Below are 20,806 nucleotides of genomic sequence, written 5' to 3'. Positions count from 1 at the left end.
CTTTATGTGTGTTATACAAAGGTCTACGGCGCTGGATAGTAGTTGTCACTTTTGTTTTCAAAACGATGGAAAAAATGAAGAAAAACGACATTCTCAAAATTTTAGTTTTATTGAAAAAATCGCACACTCGTTAAATTAACGGGAAAACGGCTCGAAATTTTTTTGCCAAAATTTTATATATTTAAGATAAAATTATGTTTAATAAAATTTCAAAAAATTGAAAACTTTTACCATCTAGTATTCTTTTTAATCACTGATTTTGTCCCCTATCCGACGAACAAAAAGTGACGTCAAAGTGCATTCTTAGATACAACGCGGGTATGGTTTCTTAAGAATAATCTATATACTTAAAAAGGCATGTATGCACTGAATATTCCCCTATAAATGTGCTTCATTTTTATCAATTCTTAATTGTTTTATAATAAAAATCTTTCGTGTATGAATTTCATAACAATTCTGTTTCAAGATCTTATTAAATCTGGCAAAAATGTGCCGTCATGTAGGCAATCAGTCATCTATAAATACACCAATTTTTTATTTTTTACGAAAAGAAAATTGTTTGAAAATTTTAATAGCTGAAGAATGTAAAAGCTGAAGAACGTTAAAGAAGGATCTCGGGCCCGCCCGCCCGCTTCGCTCAGTAGTGATAGCGCAGATCTGCGGATCGCGGGTTCGTGAGTTCGAGCCCTGAGCGAGGCGTACGTTCTCCGTGACGATATGATACACGGCTACTAAACGCTAGCGCCACCACCAAATTGTGGTGATAAGGAAAAGAGCTATCGACATTTCCGTGGTGCAGCTATCGCCCGTTTCTACTTGTAAACACGTGAGTAAAATTTATATTTGATCTTATATTTTTACTGATAGAACTTTTTTCGAAATTCGGGGAATGTAGTTCCGTGTAACAACACTTTTACTAGAGGTTGGCTGTAATTTCATTAAAATATTATGCAAATTGTGGTGCCAGGAGCTTTTCTCCTGAATTTGACAGTGGCATATTTTCATATATGCTAGTATTCGAACACCGTTCCGATGATAAGACACACTGTTAAAACATACCTACACATGCAAATCGTATAGAACTGAATAACACGTATTCCAGTACACCAAAGAATTACGAAAAACACAGTTAAAAAGTTAAAACACGACTATTTTTAAAAATGGTGGCGCTATCACCCAAGTGGTGGCGCTATACAGTAGTGGTGGCGCTGTTGTATATGATTAGTGGCTGATATATTCAATTTTAAAATATGAAAATGTCTGACTGCAAGCCGCGGAAATTTCTACAATTATTGATGTTACCAACCTATCCCACACTATACCCAAATTACGTTACTCAACAAAATACATGTAGTAACCTGTACATGATCGCAAAATAATCTACATGTATATGGATTCAGATTGTGCATCTAAGCTGTATTGATTAATTATATTTAATCGATTGGAATTGAAAATGTACTATCGACATTTCTGTAATTTTAGAAAGAATTGTGAAAGTATGGTCTTTCGTTTACAATGCATGCTAACGACGTAAAAATACAAAGGCAAGTAACTTTCAGAATCTAAATATAACAAATAAATTCTACACAAATCTTTGTTTGAAATAAAAGTATTGCTACTATTTTTCATGACCTGAATTTAAAGTACACTTACGTTTGTATTTAGGTAGAATATTTAAAGGTTAGAAAATAATTCTACATTAACATTTTAAACAAAGGAAATTTACTTTGACTACAAGAGTCCCAAGGGTCTGTGAGTATTTTGTTCTTTTTTTTTCTTGGATAGAGAATGTTTCATAAAGATAAATAAACTATGATCGTGTTTTTCTTTCTTTAATAACATGATTCCTTGCAGGAATATTATCAGTTAGAGAATGTTGGTGTTTGTTTGGTTACGGATGCGTCAGCAGTTCGTATTACTGAATGCCGTAACAGCGCCACCACTACTGTATAGTGCCATCACTAGAGTTATAGCGCCACCACTTTTAAAAATCCTGGAATATTTCTTCTAACCCGAGATTCTATTATTCATGGTGTGTGCCTATATAGTTATTTATCATTTCTACACTATTTGCATGCGCAGGTATGTTCTTACAGTGTGTCCATTAATCGAAATGGTGTTCGAATACTGGCCGATATGAAAATGTGCGATTGTCAGATTCGGGAGAATAGCTCCTGACACCACAATTTGCATATTATTTTAATAAAATCACAGCCAACCGCTAGTTAAAGTGTTGTTACACGGAACTACATTCTCCGATTTTTGAAAAAAGTTCTATCAATAAAAATATAAGATAAAATATAAATTTTACTCACGTGTTTACATTTTCAAACTGGCGATAGCTGCACCACGGAAATATCGATAGCTCTTTTCCTTATCACCACAATTTGGTGGTGGCGCTAGCGTTTAGTAGCCGTGTGATAAAAGACAGTGTCGGAAATCATTCTTCCACACCTTCGATTCATGGGGCGAAGTTGGCAGCTACTTAGCGGAGAACATGTTTGTACTGGTACAGAATCCAGGAAGACTGTTTGGTCAACTGTCCACCGTTACATGACTGAAATACTGTTGAAAAACCCAAGACAAACAAACAAAAGAAGAATCTCATGACAACAGTGAGGTCACATGAACATATGACATAACAGATTCAATCAAGTGTAGTGATAAAAACAATGTCTTACAGGAAGCCTTTTCCGCAGGTAAATTATCTTTTTTTCTTAAATGTGGTAGTGTTTGACAATACCTTGTTTTCCTTTAAATTATAAAACTTTGCAGTGATAGATATATACATGTTTAGATTTTATACATGTACTTTTACCTTTGCCAGTAACTTAAGTAAGAGCTCGTGCTTTATTTTGTTGAGCGCCAGAGTTTTGATCATTTCAGTTTCAGTTCACGCTTATTATTACATTGATAAATAAAATTCAGACGTAAGTATACATTTGTGATTAAAAACTTTTTCAAGCGGATGTACTACGGATATACTACGGTAGTATGTTTAGGACATGCATCTATTTTTTTGAAGGTTAAATTATTTCGCGCGCACGACATCTTATCTCGTGGTCACGACAACTTATCTCGTGTGCAAGAAATATTATCTGGAGAGCACGACATTTTGGCATTTTAAAATTAGCATGGCGCACCGGCCTTCCGCAGTCTCATTACTATACTACTAAAAACGAAACCCGCTTCCAAAATGATTAAAATGGAATTGCTAAATAATAAATTATAGCCTGATATATAAAAGATTAGCCGCTGTGCCATTTAGTGATTTGGCCTATCATCACCAACCCTCCTACCCAACCCCTCCGTCCTCTCCCCCAACTCCAAAAAAAAAAAAAAAAAACAAAGATAAAAAGCATTGTTTCAAGTTTGGCCTTCCGGAATAACAAAATACGATTGTATTAATCAAACCTGAGATAAAAAGTGATGAAATTAATGAATAGTTATGATATATTTGTCTGTCGCCGACGAAATATTACTACTATATCCCCACTTACCTGACCCCCACCCCATATCCTTCAGTCCATCGGTGAGTCCAACAGTGACACGACGTGTGACTTTTAAATAGCAAACTTTTTCATGTCATATAGATACAGGGAAATATTCATGCGTGAGTGCATGCAAGCGTGTGTACGTGCGTGCATACGTCCGTCCGTCCAGCTAATTTGTGTCCAGATCATAACATCATGCGGCGTCGTATATTTTGAAAATACTTTATGCTTTACTCAGTGAGATCGATTCTCGGGAGCAAACATAGGACCTCTATCTCTAAGGTAAATGTAACACTTGACTGAGGGTGTTAGACAAAGGTTGTGCTCGCAAAAATCATCACACTGAAGCAAGCATGTAGCATTTTCCCAATGTGGAGCAACAAAAATTAAACAGACAGATGTTGAGAATTACGTCACACCGACACAATTTTAGTCTTATAGCGGCTTTCCAGCTTTTGATGATGGAGGAGACCCCATGTTCCCGTCTGTGCATTATTCAAGGGAAGAGATAAGATGTCATGCGCAGGAGATTATATGCGCGCATGACACACAAAATAAGATGTCATGCGTGAGCAGGGAATACGCATAATATTAACTGAGAAGGTCGGAAAAAGTGCTAGTGTAACTAACAGATCATAAATAATGAACTCATTGTCATTATATTTTGATAGGAAATGAAAATGTAATGTGCAATTTTAATGTACGTTTCAGCGCTATTGTAAGTGCACATATACGAGTAGCATTTCATTTCCAAATTTCGTACTTTTTTAAACTCCCAGTTGTTGAAATTCAGAATAGGACAGCTTGTGCAATTTCATTGTACACGCTTAAAATGCACCCGTAAAACATAAATCTGATAAGTATGGAAGCTCTGGGGGGCAAAAGTTAGAAGTCAGAAATGGGAAGTACGGAAATCAATTGTCCCTCCATAGGCTTCCATAGATAAGTTATACTTTTAACTATGTGTAGCGGGCAAAACGATAGAATTTATTTGTAAAAATTGTGCAATTTTTTTTTAACATCCAAAGAAGTTAACTGCACGTACGTGTAACAGTTTGGGATCGATGCATTGCGTGGAACAACCTATATCGAATGTTTAATCAAATGCAATAATTCTATAAGACTATATGTCTTTCATTCTTATCCTTTCCTAATTATCTTGTTCAAACTATGATGTATGTATTTAATTTGTATATGTATTACTGGGAATAAAATATGTTTAAACTAAATGCAATAATACATTTTTCCCAACTGTTATGAAAATGAGTTAATGCAGATACTGCTTGAGTTCTTTTCATTCGATAGCCATTTTTGATTTATTCTAAAAAAGTTGTGATTTGTAAGACATTTTTCACTTATGTTCAGTGGTTTATTTCTCCTATAAGATGATTTGTTTTCCAGTAAAAAAATTTCTGAATAAAAAACAGAATAGAATTTTATTATTACCTCCACACAGGAAGAGTATGTAATATGTCACGTTATACATGCATAAATACACTTAACATAAAGTAACTTTTTAAAGAACAATACATAATGCAAAAATACTTGAAGCTTGATACTTTGCTATTTCTGTCATATGCACATACAAACAAATCGTGAGTGAAAACGTATTGTATCTGTTCATCCATATTATTCTACTGACGCAACATTAATTAGATAGAGTTTATATTTTGACGTCACATTTTACTGACGTATATGTTTAATAAATCATTAATTAAAAAATAACTGGATGGTAAAAGTACTTAATTTTTTAATATTCTATCAAACATAAATTTATCTTGAAAATATAAAAATTTGGCAAAAAAATTTCAAGCCGTTTATCCGTTAATTTGACAAGTGTGCCATTTTTTTCTAAAAACTAAAAAATTGAGATTGTCGTTTTTCTTCATTTTTTTCATAATTTTGAAAATAGAAGTGACAAATACTGTCTAGCGCCGTAGACCTTTGTATATCACACATAAAGATATAAGTTTCATTGCTGTAAATAGAAAAATAAATAAATGAGAGAAAATGAACCGATTTTTATCGCATTTTAACGTGGCGCCAAAACAGACGTGCATGGTAATGTTTGCGCCGTCATAGCTAAAACGTTTCACTAGTAACTAAGGAAACAGTTACACATTCACGCCGGGGATAACTTCTACTTTAATCTGATATCAAAATCATATGCGGGTTGTAAAAAAATTACAAAGTGCTATTCCACCTTAATTTAACAGGTGAGCTCATAAAAATGTGAAAATAAGGGTTAGGGTTAGGGATGTTTTAAATGCTCCTAAAATGTCCCAGAATGCCGGAAATGAAGCGCTGAATTTCAAAATATTCAGGGGGAACATGACCCGCTATTTTATCTTTCAGCCTGTTCAACAAATACTTATTGACAACTCTTTACTTGTAAACGGCTAACATCCACTTAAATAACCTCAAATTATTAAGTATATACAGACACATGTTTGTCATAGTAAGGGTTCGGTTGGAACACCACTTGGGGAAAATGGCTGGATCCGCGCATGATGTCTACGCACGGTGTCCCGGTAGGGACATCGCCGCATAACGTACGTGAGCTCGAAACAACGTAAGAACGAGACTACGATGTTTAAAAGTCGAAACCACGAAACTATGATGCTAAAAGTTGAAATCATTTCGTATTTTCACCATCGTGGTTTCGCGGTTTAGACTTTTTAGCATCTTAGTTGCGACTTCCCACTATCGTAGTTTTGAGTTTTCACCGTCATAGTTTCGAGTTTTCATCATCATATTTTCGACTTTTCACAATTGTAGGTTCGGCTTTTCATCATCAAAGTCTTTACATTTCAACATCGTGTACCGCTTTCCTGATACCCATGCACACAGGTTTACAAGGTAATCGGGTTCGTTTGAATATGAAGGATTATTTTTGTACATGCATTAATATGCAATTGTTTAGGTAGATATTTCGACCTTCATGAATTGGAGACTGAATAGAACTATAAAACATATATGTATCTAAAGTCACATTTACGAACCAACATTACACATGCAGTGGTAATCCGTGTTTTATCTCTCCATGATTTCAAAAAGGAGGCAATCTTTATGTAATAGAAGTAAAACAAGTTATAAAACACAAATGAGTAATATTTTGGCAAGAACTTAGGTATAACAGTTACTATCATAATAATGAACTTTCAGACCTCTATTGACGTTATGAAAGATCCTCAGTTTTCAATTTGGCAGTGGCTAGGTAGCCGGTTCTACCGGAACCTTTAATCTAAAGGTCTAGGTAGCCGGCTCCATATCTACATATCATACATGAACACAAGTCAATAATCTTGATTGGTTCTTATTGTTTGTTTGAACAAAATAATTAACTCTTTATTCTAAGGCAATTATACTGTGAAAGATAATTTCAAAAGACCTAATTCTACTGTGAAAGAAAATTTCAAAAGACCTAATTCTAAAGGATCGCCGATAATTGACATCATCTATCAAAGATGTTTTTCAACATATAACAAACTACAAAAATTTATTAAAAACTTTATTTTAGGGGGCTATAAACATGCCGATGACGATAACGACACTCTGATCATTTGTTGATAAGTAAACAAAAAATATCGGCCGATATGATATGAGCGAGTAAATACGGCGAAATAAACAGGTAAATCACGAAAAGACCCTAAATAATTAATCACAAGAAATGTAATTTATTTAACTAATATAATGATCCTTTATAATACAGTTTATCAAAGCCGGCTACCTTTACTAACATATTCATATACAAAATGTATATATCTAGAGCCGGCTACCTAGCCACTGCCTTTCAAGCATTGTAGTTCTATGGATTACATCCCGAAAATAAACCGATAAAAAAATATTTTTGGGAGAAATGAAAAACATGCCCAGAGATATGGACCTGCATTATATAAAAACGTATGTTGGGCATCATAACGCATATCATTACTTTAAAAATGATTTAACCAGATTGGTTGGACAGACTTTAGGTTGAGATTTAAGCTTACCAGATCACAAAGTGTTCAAGGTAAGCTATTGTAATCATTCACCATCAGTCCGCAAATCACATGTTTGTAAACCATTTCTGCAAACGACATTATCTTAAAAGGATCGGCTGGTATTCATGAATTTTTTCCTGATGTTCAATAATCTCTTTTTATGCTGTTCAAAACGCTCCTTTGGTAAGTTGCTCTCAGATCCAGGGTGAATAATAAGAAAATCATCTAATCCGAAAACGATGGTTAATTGTAAAATATTTTTTTTTAAAAAAAAATACAACATCATGATTTTCAGACAACTCTGGTCTGATTTTAAAATAATTGCATCTAAATATTTCAGGGACAACCTTCTCTCAAGAGTTCTTGTCCAGTTTCGAACTTCAGTTTAGGTGATCTTAACCTAGATTGTTCTTGATTCAGATTTATAAACACGTGACTGTTTTTCTAGGTGTATAATATGTGAGGCCTGGTCAAAACACTGATCTGACTTTAGAGTTTTAACAATCATGAAGCATGATCATTTGTCCGTATATGATTACATTGTAAAGTTTTTAAGTCTTCTTGTCAGAAACTTTATTCCTGATATAATAGTCGGGTGATATTTGAACAAAACTCTTTATATTATTTCTAGTTTTAGATACGTGGTCACATCTCTTTGTTTTGTCAGAAATGTTTCGTGTCAAAATTCTTCAAACCGTGTAATGTGTTGAATGATAAAGTGCCATCATATGAAATCGTATGAAGTCTGCACGTATATCAATAAAGGCATAAACTATTCTTATGTATATATTCATAGTTAATGTTAACATAATGAAATGGTGCATGTGTATTCGATACATTGATGTACGGTTCTTTGTCAGAATTATAAATTCTACCCTAAAAGATATTGGTACTCTATCCGTAAATTATATTTCAATCTTTTCTGTTGAATTAAAATAATTATTTTTAACTTTGTTATTGCAAATTAAATTGATACAGAAAGCATGTAGGTAAACTTAACTAGAACAAATGTTTAAACATTCCATTTACAAGCCATCCATACTGACAGGCTAACGTAACTGCTACACACGCATTAAAAATATGAATTAATGATGAACATATTTATTCCATCTCACATTGAACGAAAACAATGTCCAACAGGAAAGCAACATTGAAAGAACGTTGATGCCAATAGAAAACAAGTTTTTGTGAATCGGATTTTAACATTTTATTATGTTTCTATCATTAGTATAAGATACCTCATTTGACAAATTTTCTTATTTTTCAGTTTGAAAAAAAGTGATGATGACTTGCATAAAACTACGAATGAGAGTGTAGACGAATACAAGAAAATAGCAGAGCTTGTACAAAAAAGGATTAATGAGTTGCAGGTGTTATTTTCAAAAGTATTTTACATATCTGCATTATCCTATTTTCAAAACTGTTTTTTTTTATTATTACAACACATTTTTGTTATTAACTACTCTGTTATGTTTGTTATAATTCTTCTAAGTCATTTTTTTTTTTCAGAATCCTGTAAAATGTGAGTCTGCAAGGAAAGTTGTCTGCGACCTCCCACCAAGTAAGATGAATTTCATAAAAAAAAAGAAATTGAGATACTATACATATAATAATAAGATAATTATCATGACTATATAATCGTTATGTTTGATGCATTATTTCTCTGGTAACAACATTACTTAGCTGACACATAAGATATCGGTCTACCTAATCAAATTAGCATTGATGTGTTCTACCATTTAAAACTGGGAGCTTTCTTAACAACCAACATTTTATTTCGTGACATTAATTATCATACTAACTTATATATTCAGTAAAGTTATATACAGTAATTGAGGATTTTTTACATTTGAAGTAAATGCCAAAAGACAAAAAAAAAATAATGAATGATAGGCGCATATCTTTAAAGTAATATGCTAGTAAAACGAACAATGTTGAATGACTTCTTAATTCTAAAACTTGTATGTCGAAATTGAGTATATAGGTTTTACTGCACATCGAATACAACTGTCGGAGAATTGTGTGGTTATAACGTAAGAATAAAGCGTTGTGTACCAAGTTCGACCTTTTATTTACTCTTTGTATACAAACTGATGACGACTGACGTTATTGACGTTAAAACGTATAAGTGACCATGACGCGCCAAATAAGAGTGCAGTAATAGCACGCCAGTTCACGACATACTGGGGGCCGCAAAAGTAACATTTCACATGAACACTTAAAGTACTTAATTATAGTAGTAACTATGATCACTTGTAAATTCTTAGTAAAATTCAATGAAAGGATTAAAGGTAATGAAGTTATTACTCTCTATAGCGAAATCACACAGTCTCTAATTAATCATCACTTAGTCTCTTTCTCTGAACCTATGAAATTCATCACAACTTACAGTCTCTGTCTCTATATTCATCTGAAATTGTATTTGACACAACCTTAAAAGTCTCTATCGTATATTTGAAATACTTCGCGACTTAAACTGTTTAAGAGTCTCTATCTCAGAATATTCGCTCACTTTAAATATATTCACATAAAGCACGTGTAAATTACAGTCCATCAAATTAATTACCGACAAATAGAATAAAGACACAGTTTATTCATTTTCGGAGTCACGAATAACTTTAAGGGGATAAAACTTCACCACTGGTCTGGTTGAACTTCCATTTTTTGGGTCCGAATTTTGGCTGCACGGGTAATTCCATCATTTCCCGGAAGTAATTCCTCGACCACAGCTAATTTCCAACGAGTCCTTGGGCAATCGCCGTGGATCTGCACAATGTCTCCTACTTTGCTACTTTGGGAGTTACGTCCGGTGGTTTGGTAGTGTTCACGAAGTGAGGTGAGGTATTCCGATTTCCATCTTTTCCAGAAATGTTGAATAGCCGTCGCTACGACTTTCGCCCGCTTGTTGAAATTAATATTTCCCATGTTGATTTGATGACTACTGAAGTCATTATCTTAGTCGGAATACGGCAATGATGTTATTCTTCGGCCATACAAGAGATGTGCCGGAGTTAATGATTCCGGGTCGTCGAAGTTGGATGAAATGTTAGTTAAGGGACGGTCATTCATGATCGCTTCTATTTCTGTGACGATAGTTTGAAGTGTTTCAAAGCTTTCCCTAGTATCTTTTTCAATGTAGTTTTTGTAACACCAATTAAGCGCTCCCAAAAACCTCCGTACCACGGTGCTTTGCATGGGATGAATTTCCATTCAATTCCTCTCCTATTAAGCATAACCATCACGGAAGAATATTCAAACAGACGCTTCAAGTAGTTTGATTCAGACAAATATGTTGCGGCGTTATCTGAGATAATAACTTCGGCATCGACTTCCGGCTGGCGAATCGGCGAAATGGTTGTATAAAGGAATCCTCTGATAAGTTAGGAACTACTTCCAGATGTACAGCTCTAGTTACAGCACATGTGAAAAGGCATATGTAGACGTTGATTTCACTTCCGGTATTGTCTTTGACGTAAAGAGCGCCTGTGAAATCAACCCCTGTGACACTGAATGGCGGCGACTCTTTCACTCTTATCTTCGGTAGTGGTGGTGTATCTGGTGCTGTGTAAGGTCTCCAAGTAACTCGGCGGCAAATTACGCATTTACGCAAAACTGACTTAGTGCATTGTCTTATGGCGGGTATCCAGTATTTCTGTCGAAGTAGCGTAGAATTAATTCCTGAATGCAATTGATTTTCATGAGCATCAGTTACAATCAAGCGGGTCAGTGGATGCTTCTTTGGTAAAAGGTACGAGAACTTTGTGACGTCGGCCAATGAGGCATTATGTATTCTTCCATTGCAGCGAATAAGTCCATAGTCGTCTAAGAAAAGCCTTAAGTGCCTGATTATGGGTGACCTACACGTCATTTTGGACTGTATCTCCGATATTTCCGAAGAATATGTTACAGCTTAGCATGATAACAACCATTTGTTTTCTGCATCGCAAAGTTCTCTCACTGACAAAGTACTTACCTGTCTGTCACTTAGTAGTTTCTTGCAGTTTGAAATAAATCTCAGAACATAAGCTGTAACACGGAGTAGTTTACGGTAACTGCTGTATCTTTCTATGTTCATAACATCGTGAATTCCTTGCTGAATTGTACACTGTAGATTGGCTATATTTGTTGGCGGTAATCTGTCATCTTCTGTAAATGTCGTCTACTCGATCTCTGGCGTTTGTAAATTTGAAGGGGCATGTTCCCATCTTGGCCAGCGAGATTTCTCGAGAATCCAAGTCGGTCCTGTCTCCCAGAGATTATTGCTGATAAACTGATCTGTAGAAATCCCGCGTGTAAGAAGATCGGCAGGATTATCACATGTGGGACAGTATTTCCATTCATATTGTTGGGTAAGGCTTTGTATTTCAATGACGCGATTTTGGACGAATCTTTGAAGTGGCTTGTTTGTGTTTAACCAGTAAAGCACAATTTGACTATCTGACCAAAATGTTACTTAGCTAGACGTGCGCCAACTAATGTTGCCATAAGCTCAAGTTGCGGTAATGTAAGCGATTTTAGTGGCGCTACTCGATTTTTTGCCATCACCAGTTTTGAATCAGATTTGTTGCAGATGTATGCTGTGGCCCAATCGGATTTTGTGATGACGTCAACAAAAATGTGCAAATATGTGTCACATTCTGTCGTATTTCTTTTTTCAGTGTCAGAAGGATCGATTAAGAGCTTCCTTGAAAACTTGACATCTGTAACTGTATTTAAGTCGTTTGCAAGGACTGTCCAGGTTTGCTGAATATGTGAAGGCAATGGTATGTCCCAGTCGTAATTTAACTTCCACAATTCTTGAAGCAGCAGTTTTGCGCGTACCATCACTGGACTAAGTAGCCCAAGGATGTCATAAATGCGTGATGAATATCGCAAAATGGTTCTCTTAGTAACAGTCTCTAACAATGGGATTTCTCGTCTGACAAATGACACCTGGTCGGCAACTGGTTCCCAGCGCATACCAAGTACTTTAGTAACCTCATCATTGTCCAATACTCCTTCCGCTGCAGCTTGAGACCTAAGGGCGGCACTATTTGATGTCCACGAACGAAGATTCATTCCGGCTTTCGACATAAGACTCCGTGCTTCTCCGAAATAGGTAAGTAAATCAACTTGTAGTTGGAAACTTGAAAGAACATTGTCAACGTATAAGTCTCTCTGCATGGTTTCAGCGGCTTTGACAGATTCGTGTAACTTCAGATGTTTTAAGAGCGTAGCATTTAGTATAAATGGGGAGCACGTTGCGCCAAATAATACTGCTTTAAACCGGTATGTACACAGTGGACTGTCGGGGTTGGCGCGGTCATTAAGCTATAGGAATCGTGTCACGTCACGATCATTCGGATGAAGGCCTACATGTAGAAATGCCTTTTCTATATCTGTACAAACAGCATATTTGTGCATGCGAAATCTCACTAAGATGGATGTCAATTCGTTCATAATAGGTGGCGTGGATTATAAACAGTCATTCAGGCTTAGATGGTTACGGGACTGGCGACAGCTGCAATCATATACGATCCGAATGGGTGTTGTGGAGGAGTCCTTCTTGACTGGGTGGGGAATGTAATGCACTTGCGACGGGGTATCAGCTAAATTATCTATCTTCTCAATGAATCCTCTTTGTTCTTGATCCGCAATGATGTCTCCATATTTCTTCAGAATATGAGGTTGACTACTTAGTCTTCTAATAGTATTTTCTGCCCTTTTCCTGGTAATATCATAATGTGTCGGCAATGGCGGGTGATCGTCTTTCCATGGAAGTTTTGCAGAATATCTACCATCAGTGAATTCTATCGATGTTTGCTGGCACTGTTCTAAGTGAGCAGTGAACTTCTGGTTCACCGGGTCAGTTGTAATACCCATACTCTCTAGGTTCCAGAATAGTTCCAAATCACTTTCTTCCGCACGATGTGATGTTATAACATTAAAGATGTGGTCTATGTGCTCACGCGTGTCAGCTTCGATTATCGGTCCGGATAACAGATAACCGATTTTCGATATTACGGCAGTCGGTCCATTTCCGCGGATAATGTGATCCTCTACTACGCCCCAGTAAAAATCTGCACCAATCAACATTGAGACTGAGAATGGACTATCATCTGTGACGGTATGGGCTAACTTTAAACCCTGAAAATATGGTAATTTGCTTGCAGCATAATGAGCGCGATTACTGCTAGGTGTCGCTATTGTCGGCACAATCAATACACGTATCGGTATTTTCTGGTGAGAGTCGGCGACCAAATACACAGTTGCGCAGTCTAAATACTGTATCTTGTTACTTGTACTTTCGAAAGATGACAAATTCAGTGCTTCTGTAGACTCACAGCGTACATGTAGTTTCTGTGCTAAGTCCTCTGTGATGAAGGAACGTTGCGCCCCTTCGTCGAAAAGAATAATGGCATCCATATATGTATCCATAGAGTTCACTGCGGTGACAGCCGTTTTCAGTAATACACCAGAGCTTGTATGACGTGACGATGAATGTAGCACGGTTGTTTCCGGTTCTGTTTCATGTACTTCCGGTGTTGAACTGTTAAGACTTGTAACTGTCTGTTTGTTACATATACTGATATGATGCTTTTTTGACAGTAGCGACATCTATGTTTTGAATGACACATTGACACTTGATGTTTTCCGAGACAATTAAAGCAAAGTCTTCTCTGTTTAACTATTCTCATCCTAGCATTAACATCAATAAACTTCTAACATTCGATTGAGCTATGGCTTTTCTCACAAAATGCACATCGAATAGGATTTTTGTGAACATGATTAAAGTTTACCCGTTTGGTGCTGTTCGATTTGTTCTTCTTTGTAAAATGACGCTGTTGGTCCAAATGCATCAACATTTGCTGTACTTAATGAATCACCGGCTTCCATTATGTTAATTTCTTTATTGATTGCATGCCTAAGTTCGTCGAGCTGCCAGTTGTTTTCACCATGTTCGCGAGCTATATGCTTTCTCATTTCAACTGGTAACTTATCAGTAATAATCGGCACTAATAAACTGCCATATGTCTCTTGAAATTGACCTAGGGATTCCAAACCACGAATATATGTCTCCATTTCATCATAGAAATGTCTAAGACTATACAATGTATTGGAAGGCGCAGGTAATTGGAGCAATGCTTGCATGGTTGCATGAGTGATTTTATGTTGCTGTCCGAACCTCTGTTTTAGAAGTTCGATGGCACGAGTGTAATTTGCATTTGTCATTGCGAATCCATCAATAGCTCTGGCTGCAGTATGCTCAAGTTGAGATTTTAGATAACTAAATTTTTGAACATCGGTGAGATTAACATTGTAATGTATTGTCGACTCAAAGGAGTCCCAAAATGTCTGCCATTCTAAGATGCTGCCACTAAATGTTGGAAGTGAAAGCTTCGGCAGTCTGTGGTATTGGGAATTCGAAGGAATATCAGACTGGTTGTAAATCTGCAACCCTTGGTTGGCTGGTGTTACGTTATCTACTTCACTGAAGTGTGGCTGGTTATCTTGGGGATGTTGTGGTGGCGGATGCCTCTCGGTTCTCAATTCCCCTTGATCATCATGAAAAGCTCTCAGTTGTCGCAGGTTGATTTCCATGTCTAAAGAAAACTTTTCTGCTTGAACTATTTCTTCTTTTATCCCAATATCGCGTCGAACTCTGTCGCGCTGATCTCTCGTTTGCATCCTCGATTTTTGTAATATAATTTCTGATGACTCTCTTATGACCTTCTCTCAGCGACTAAAGTTTTTGAAGATTCATGGTTTTGTCACGACACCAATAATGTCGGAGAATTGTGTGGTTATAACGTAAGAATAAAGCGTTGTGTACCAAGTTCGACCTTTTATTTACTCTTTGTATACAAACTGATGTCGTCTGACGTTATGACGTTAAAACGTATAAGTGACCATGGCGCGCCAAATAAGAGTGCAGTAATAGCACGCCAATTCACGACATAACACCTAACTCGGTTTCGTGTAAACGTCTGGTGCCGTATTCATAAAGCATCTTAAGTATAAGTACAAGAAATTGATTATTTACTTAAGTATTACTTAAGTAAGAAATTTATTTTACTTAAGTATATTTGTTATTCATAAAACAACTTAATAAGTAATTCTTGGCTTTTATTGTGGACGAAAACATTAAAAACAACAACATTAATTTCAGACAGATACAACATGCACAATTATGTTTTAAGTGCTTTTATCTGAAAAACAACACTTTAATCGTACTCACGACACTATTTTGTTTTCTGACTTAAGTCATTTCTTACGTATCTTAAGTTTAAGGAGGTAGGTTACCTTAATATTTGTATGTGCGCATGCCCAACAGGAAGCTATCGTGACGATTTACGACGACGTTTACGACAAACTAAATGTGTTTGTATATCCATTTTTCTGAATACAAATCCTGAACCTGTCTCCGATCTGATGCTTAATCGTTTAATAAGGCAGAAATAATGAATGAATTGCTACAGAAACGCTTCAAAACATTGTTGTCATCAAATGACGTCATTGACGTCATGACGTTACGTGTCAGTTACCGCGTAAAAATTGATAGCTTTTATTTTGAAAGTACGTAATTCTGTGTATTTTCTTTATCTGAAATATTTTTAAACAGCCACCATTTGCTGAAATATTTTTATGAGTCTTTCGCTCTGAATAATGATCAATATTTTGTTTCTTTTATGTAGTTATATTGAAATGTTATGCAGAATGTAAGAAAATGGATGATGGTAACTGATGTTATTGGGAATATAGCTGGGTGGAAAGTTACTTTTTACGGCCATTTTTAAATAACAATCGGGCAGTTTGATTTGTAATACATATTTTTCAGTTTCCGTTGATAATTTTTTACCTATATACTAAATCTAAAGTCTGAAATTGTTCAAATTTCAGTAGAAAATTATGGTTTCTTGAATTAAATTGATGTTACTATGGAAACGAAGCCTGTGACCTATATTTCTAAATGTAAAATTCAAACAGGGTTGAAACTGGTCTATTTAAGGAACACAGCTTGGGCTTTTTATTTTCATTTCAACAATATCCATGAGAATAATAGCAACGTGCAGAACGAATGTTTCATAAAAAATGCCAGACGATGGGTACTGCTGTAAGTATTTTAAGCTTTGAAATTTGTTTAAGTATGTGCAAATAACACGAAAATATTATGTACGTTAGAAATAAGATGTTTTAAAGCTACATTAACAAGAAAGATTATTTTATTTAATATTTTTATACGAAATTACGATAAAAATTAAGATATAAGCTATTTTAAACATCTCTGTTGCCCTGGTTACTTCAAACTTTAAGAAAAATAGGGTACCATGTAAAGTGCTTGGTATTTTGCTAATCATATTATCCAGATATTCCATGTTGGTCAGAAACAGACTGTCACTAAAGCCGTCGAAAAACCCGTTTTCATACGCAGTTGTTTAAAAAATGAGAGAAAATGCGTTGCCATGGAAACACGAGCCCCGCGACATATACATTTTAAGCTTATATTAGAAAGCTAACGCGCATACTAGTAAAATTATCAATTATGCAGATTTCTACGGATAACAATGAAACCAAAATACACGAAAAAGTGTTAAATATCCGTACTTTCCTTCTTCTTTCAATATAATATACCTTTGGAGAGTCATGTACTTCAAACCTTGATAAAAACTGTACATGAAGGGACAGACATAAACGAAATTGAGATTGTAGCAGTTAAAACATTAAATTACACGAAATACAAAAAATTGCTGTGGTTCAACTAATTTGAATTTACCCTGGTAACAAGGTAGCCTACGTCCTTAAGCTGTTTTATGAATAAGACTGAAAAACAACACTTTAATCGTACTCATGACGCTATTTTGTTTTCTGACTTAAGTCATTTCTTACGTATCTTACGTTTAAGCTGTTTTATGAATAAGACTTAAGTTTTTACTTAGACTTAAGCTGAAATCACAACAAACTTAAGTAAAATCTTCAACTTAAGTCAAAACTTATACTTAAGATGCTTTATGAATACGGCCCCTGGTCTGATTGTGAGCCAATATGGACTGTTGTGGAAGTGCAAGCTATCGTCCACGCCCTCTAGCCCCGGGTTAAAACTTATTTTTTGTGACTTAAGTAGTTTTCATCAAAACTAATAAAAGAAATTAGAAAACATTGATTTATGCAAACTTAACGAAAGCATCACGATGAAGGAACAAGTTGTTTACGTCATTGTAATTTGATCACCGTGCGAATGGTTCGTGCAAATGACTGTTTCCGAGGAGGTGTTATACCTGATAGTATGGTCATAATCATGTCAAATTTGCAGCGCATTTAACAAAAATATTTCGAATCATGGTTGTATATTTCTTGTTTTGCTTAAAAAATCCTTCATTTTGAACAGCCCTCTTGCATGTTAAAAGTAAAAAATAATATTAAGAGACATCCACAGATGTGTTAATACTGCGGTGTACATGGGCCATTTAATGATGCACAGAGCGCAATTCCATGAAAAGAGGCGTATGTCTCCGTTAAAATAATGGAATTGAACTTAACGATAAAATAATAAGCGGGACGAAACAAAGTGGAATTTAGAGAGAGAAATTTAGGGAGAGAATCCAAGGATTTAGAGCATATAAATCACATAAACTGCCAAAAGATAAAGTTAAAGATCTATCGGCATTTATACTTTGCACGAGGCTAACGGGGCAGTTTTATCCACAAAGGCTAAAATGTGAGAACTAAAAGATTAAACAGTACATCAACAATATGTAAATTTCGTGCTGACGTATCTGGAGAAATCAAAATATATCAACTCTGACTACGGGGGCATTTTACGATCACCACACTGCTGTAATAATAAAATAGAAAAGAGGAAAACCACAGGTCGCACAAAACTACAACAATGAAAATCTTGAACGCTCGGTCTGATTGAGCCTGTTATTGGACTTTAATGGAAGAGCAAGATAGAGGCCACACCCTCTAGCAACCAGTTGACCAATACGCAGCATTTACACATGTTAAAAGTACAAAATAAAATTAAAAGACATCCGCAGATGTATTCATATAGCGGTGAACATTTGACATTCAATGATGCACAGAGTGAAATTCCGTGAAAAGCGGCATATGATCCTGGTTTAAAATAATGGGTTCACCCTATACGAGAAAACAATAAGTGGACTTACACAAACTGGAATATAGAGGGAGGAACCGAGGTTAAGGAGCCCGCATATCACAAAAACTGCCAAAAGAGAAAATGAAAATTTGTTTGTTTGTTTGTTTTGGGTTTAACGCCGTTTTGTTTTCAACAGTATTTCAGTCATGTAACGGCGGGCAGTTTACCTAACCAGTGTTCCTGGATTCTGTACCAGTACAAACCTGTTCTCCGCAAGTAACTGCAAACTTCCCCACATAAATCAGAGGTGATGGACGAATGATTTAAGACACAATGTCTTTTATCAAATCGTCACGGAGAACACATGCCCCGCCCAAGAATCGAACTCACGACCCCGCGATCCGTAGACCGACTCTCTCCCTATTGAGCTAAGTGGGTGGAAAAAATGAAAAGGTAGGCACCATATCCAAGGGTATATTACACAATACCCAATATTGATAAAGCCGAAATACCCAAGCTGAAAAATTAATCAGGTCATTTACACTACATTAATGTCGTGTTGAACTATCTGGAGGGGGTTTCGTTTGAATATACGGAGAGACATTTTACGACCGCCACCGACTAAAAGAACCCTATCGTGATAATAAAATAGACCAACACATTGAAGACCTATGGTCGCTTAACATGACAAAAATGATAACGCTGAAGGCTCATTTTTATTTACCACGCCATTTAGCCACGTGTTTAGCAGAACGCAACATTATAAAAGTGCAAACAACACATTTTGAGAATCCCCATATGTGTTTATACGGCGGTTTACACTGAGTTCCAAGTTAAAATAATGGGTTTTCCAAGACTAAACAAACTTGAATTTAAACCGGGAATCCAGGGATCCAATGTTATCGCGCCTGCATATCACAGAATCTTCCAAAAGGCAAAGCAGGTATCATATCAAAGGGGTTGTCTGCATTTCTCTCACTTCTTTGTGCGTGAAGTACAAATATTTAACCTTGAAAAATGCGCACGTCACTACATATGAAGATGAAGTGTTCAACGTTTCAATGTTAATCGGCGCTGATTACTATTGGCAGATCGTAGAAGACCACATTATTCGCGTCAACGGATCGACAGCTGTTAAATCTAAGCATGGTTATCTCCTGTCCCGACCAGTACCTTACCGTTTAGTCTAACGAGTCATAGAGAGTTTGAGATTTCAACCTTCGCCTTCCCCTTCAACATCTCTCATATATATTGGGGTAAAACGTCACCGATATGCGTGTATTTAATTTATATCAGATGTTGCTACTAAAGTTTTCCATGTAATATCAAGTAAGTCTAAGACTTCTCTTTATTACTATGTGAAATAAAAAGCTTAATTTCAGGATTTCTGCTCATTAAGTTATCCGATTATCCATATGTAAAATTAGACTAAATTTGATGTGAAACACTTCCAATAAGTATGGGAATAATGGAGTTTTGTATGGATAATGATTTTAACTAAATACATTGAATTGAACCTGGACGTATGAAGTTATCAACTGATTATGAGAAACTTTGAGATTTTGTTCAAACTTTAACTTCTACGGCATATTTGTGTCCTCAGGCGGCATCGATTATACAAGATGGGCCTTTTTGTCGTATGAAGTAAAGTTTTAAACGTCCGAAGATGTGATATAACAAAAGTCAAAACTTCAGTCTTTTTACATCTACTCTGTCCACATACTCGGCATCAAAGACTGAAATATGTATGGAGGCACATGGCATGACAGTCATTTTACTTGAAAATTGAATAATAACGCGCGATTATCATTTGGGGCAACATTTTATTTTCACTCCCAAATAAAATCAATCCGTTTCTGTCGGACACTTAATACGACAATTGCAATTTAATTATAACCATAAAATGGTACTAGTAAGACGAAAAATTCTTCTGAAGTATCAGACAATTTCAGATCTATGATATGATGATGCGAGAAGTTTCCTGTTAGCCGTCAGACATGGTGTTAATCGTAATCAGTAATCGTAATCGATTGTAATCAAATACATTTTGTCAAATACTCGACTGTAATCAGTAATTAAAGTCCATTTCGATTACTTGTAATCGTAATTTAATCGATTGCAGACCTAAAATTTGGTTTATCAGTGATTACATTTTCGATTACTTTCGATTACATCTATGTATTTTATTTAACTAACCCCACAAAATACAATGTCCTTGTTCTTATTATTGTCTTGAAACAAAAACATACCCA

The 20,806-nt window shown here is 35.7% G+C and overlaps 1 protein-coding gene across 1 annotated transcript in view; it reads left to right on the top strand.

The window, feature by feature from the left end:
• LOC123563024 (alpha-(1,6)-fucosyltransferase-like) overlaps positions 1–20,806 on the top strand; it is an 81,289-nt gene that overhangs the window by 9,540 nt on the left and 50,943 nt on the right. The window contains exons 3-4 of the mRNA XM_045355583.1: positions 8,745–8,847; positions 8,987–9,038. Coding sequence (XP_045211518.1) covers positions 8,745–8,847; positions 8,987–9,038 — 155 coding nt within the window. The remainder of the gene's footprint in view (positions 1–8,744; positions 8,848–8,986; positions 9,039–20,806) is intronic.

This window comes from Mercenaria mercenaria, chromosome 2 (assembly GCF_021730395.1).
Source record: "Mercenaria mercenaria strain notata chromosome 2, MADL_Memer_1, whole genome shotgun sequence".
Lineage (NCBI taxonomy): Eukaryota > Metazoa > Mollusca > Bivalvia > Venerida > Veneridae > Mercenaria > Mercenaria mercenaria.
This window is presented reverse-complemented; position numbering and strand designations above follow the sequence as displayed.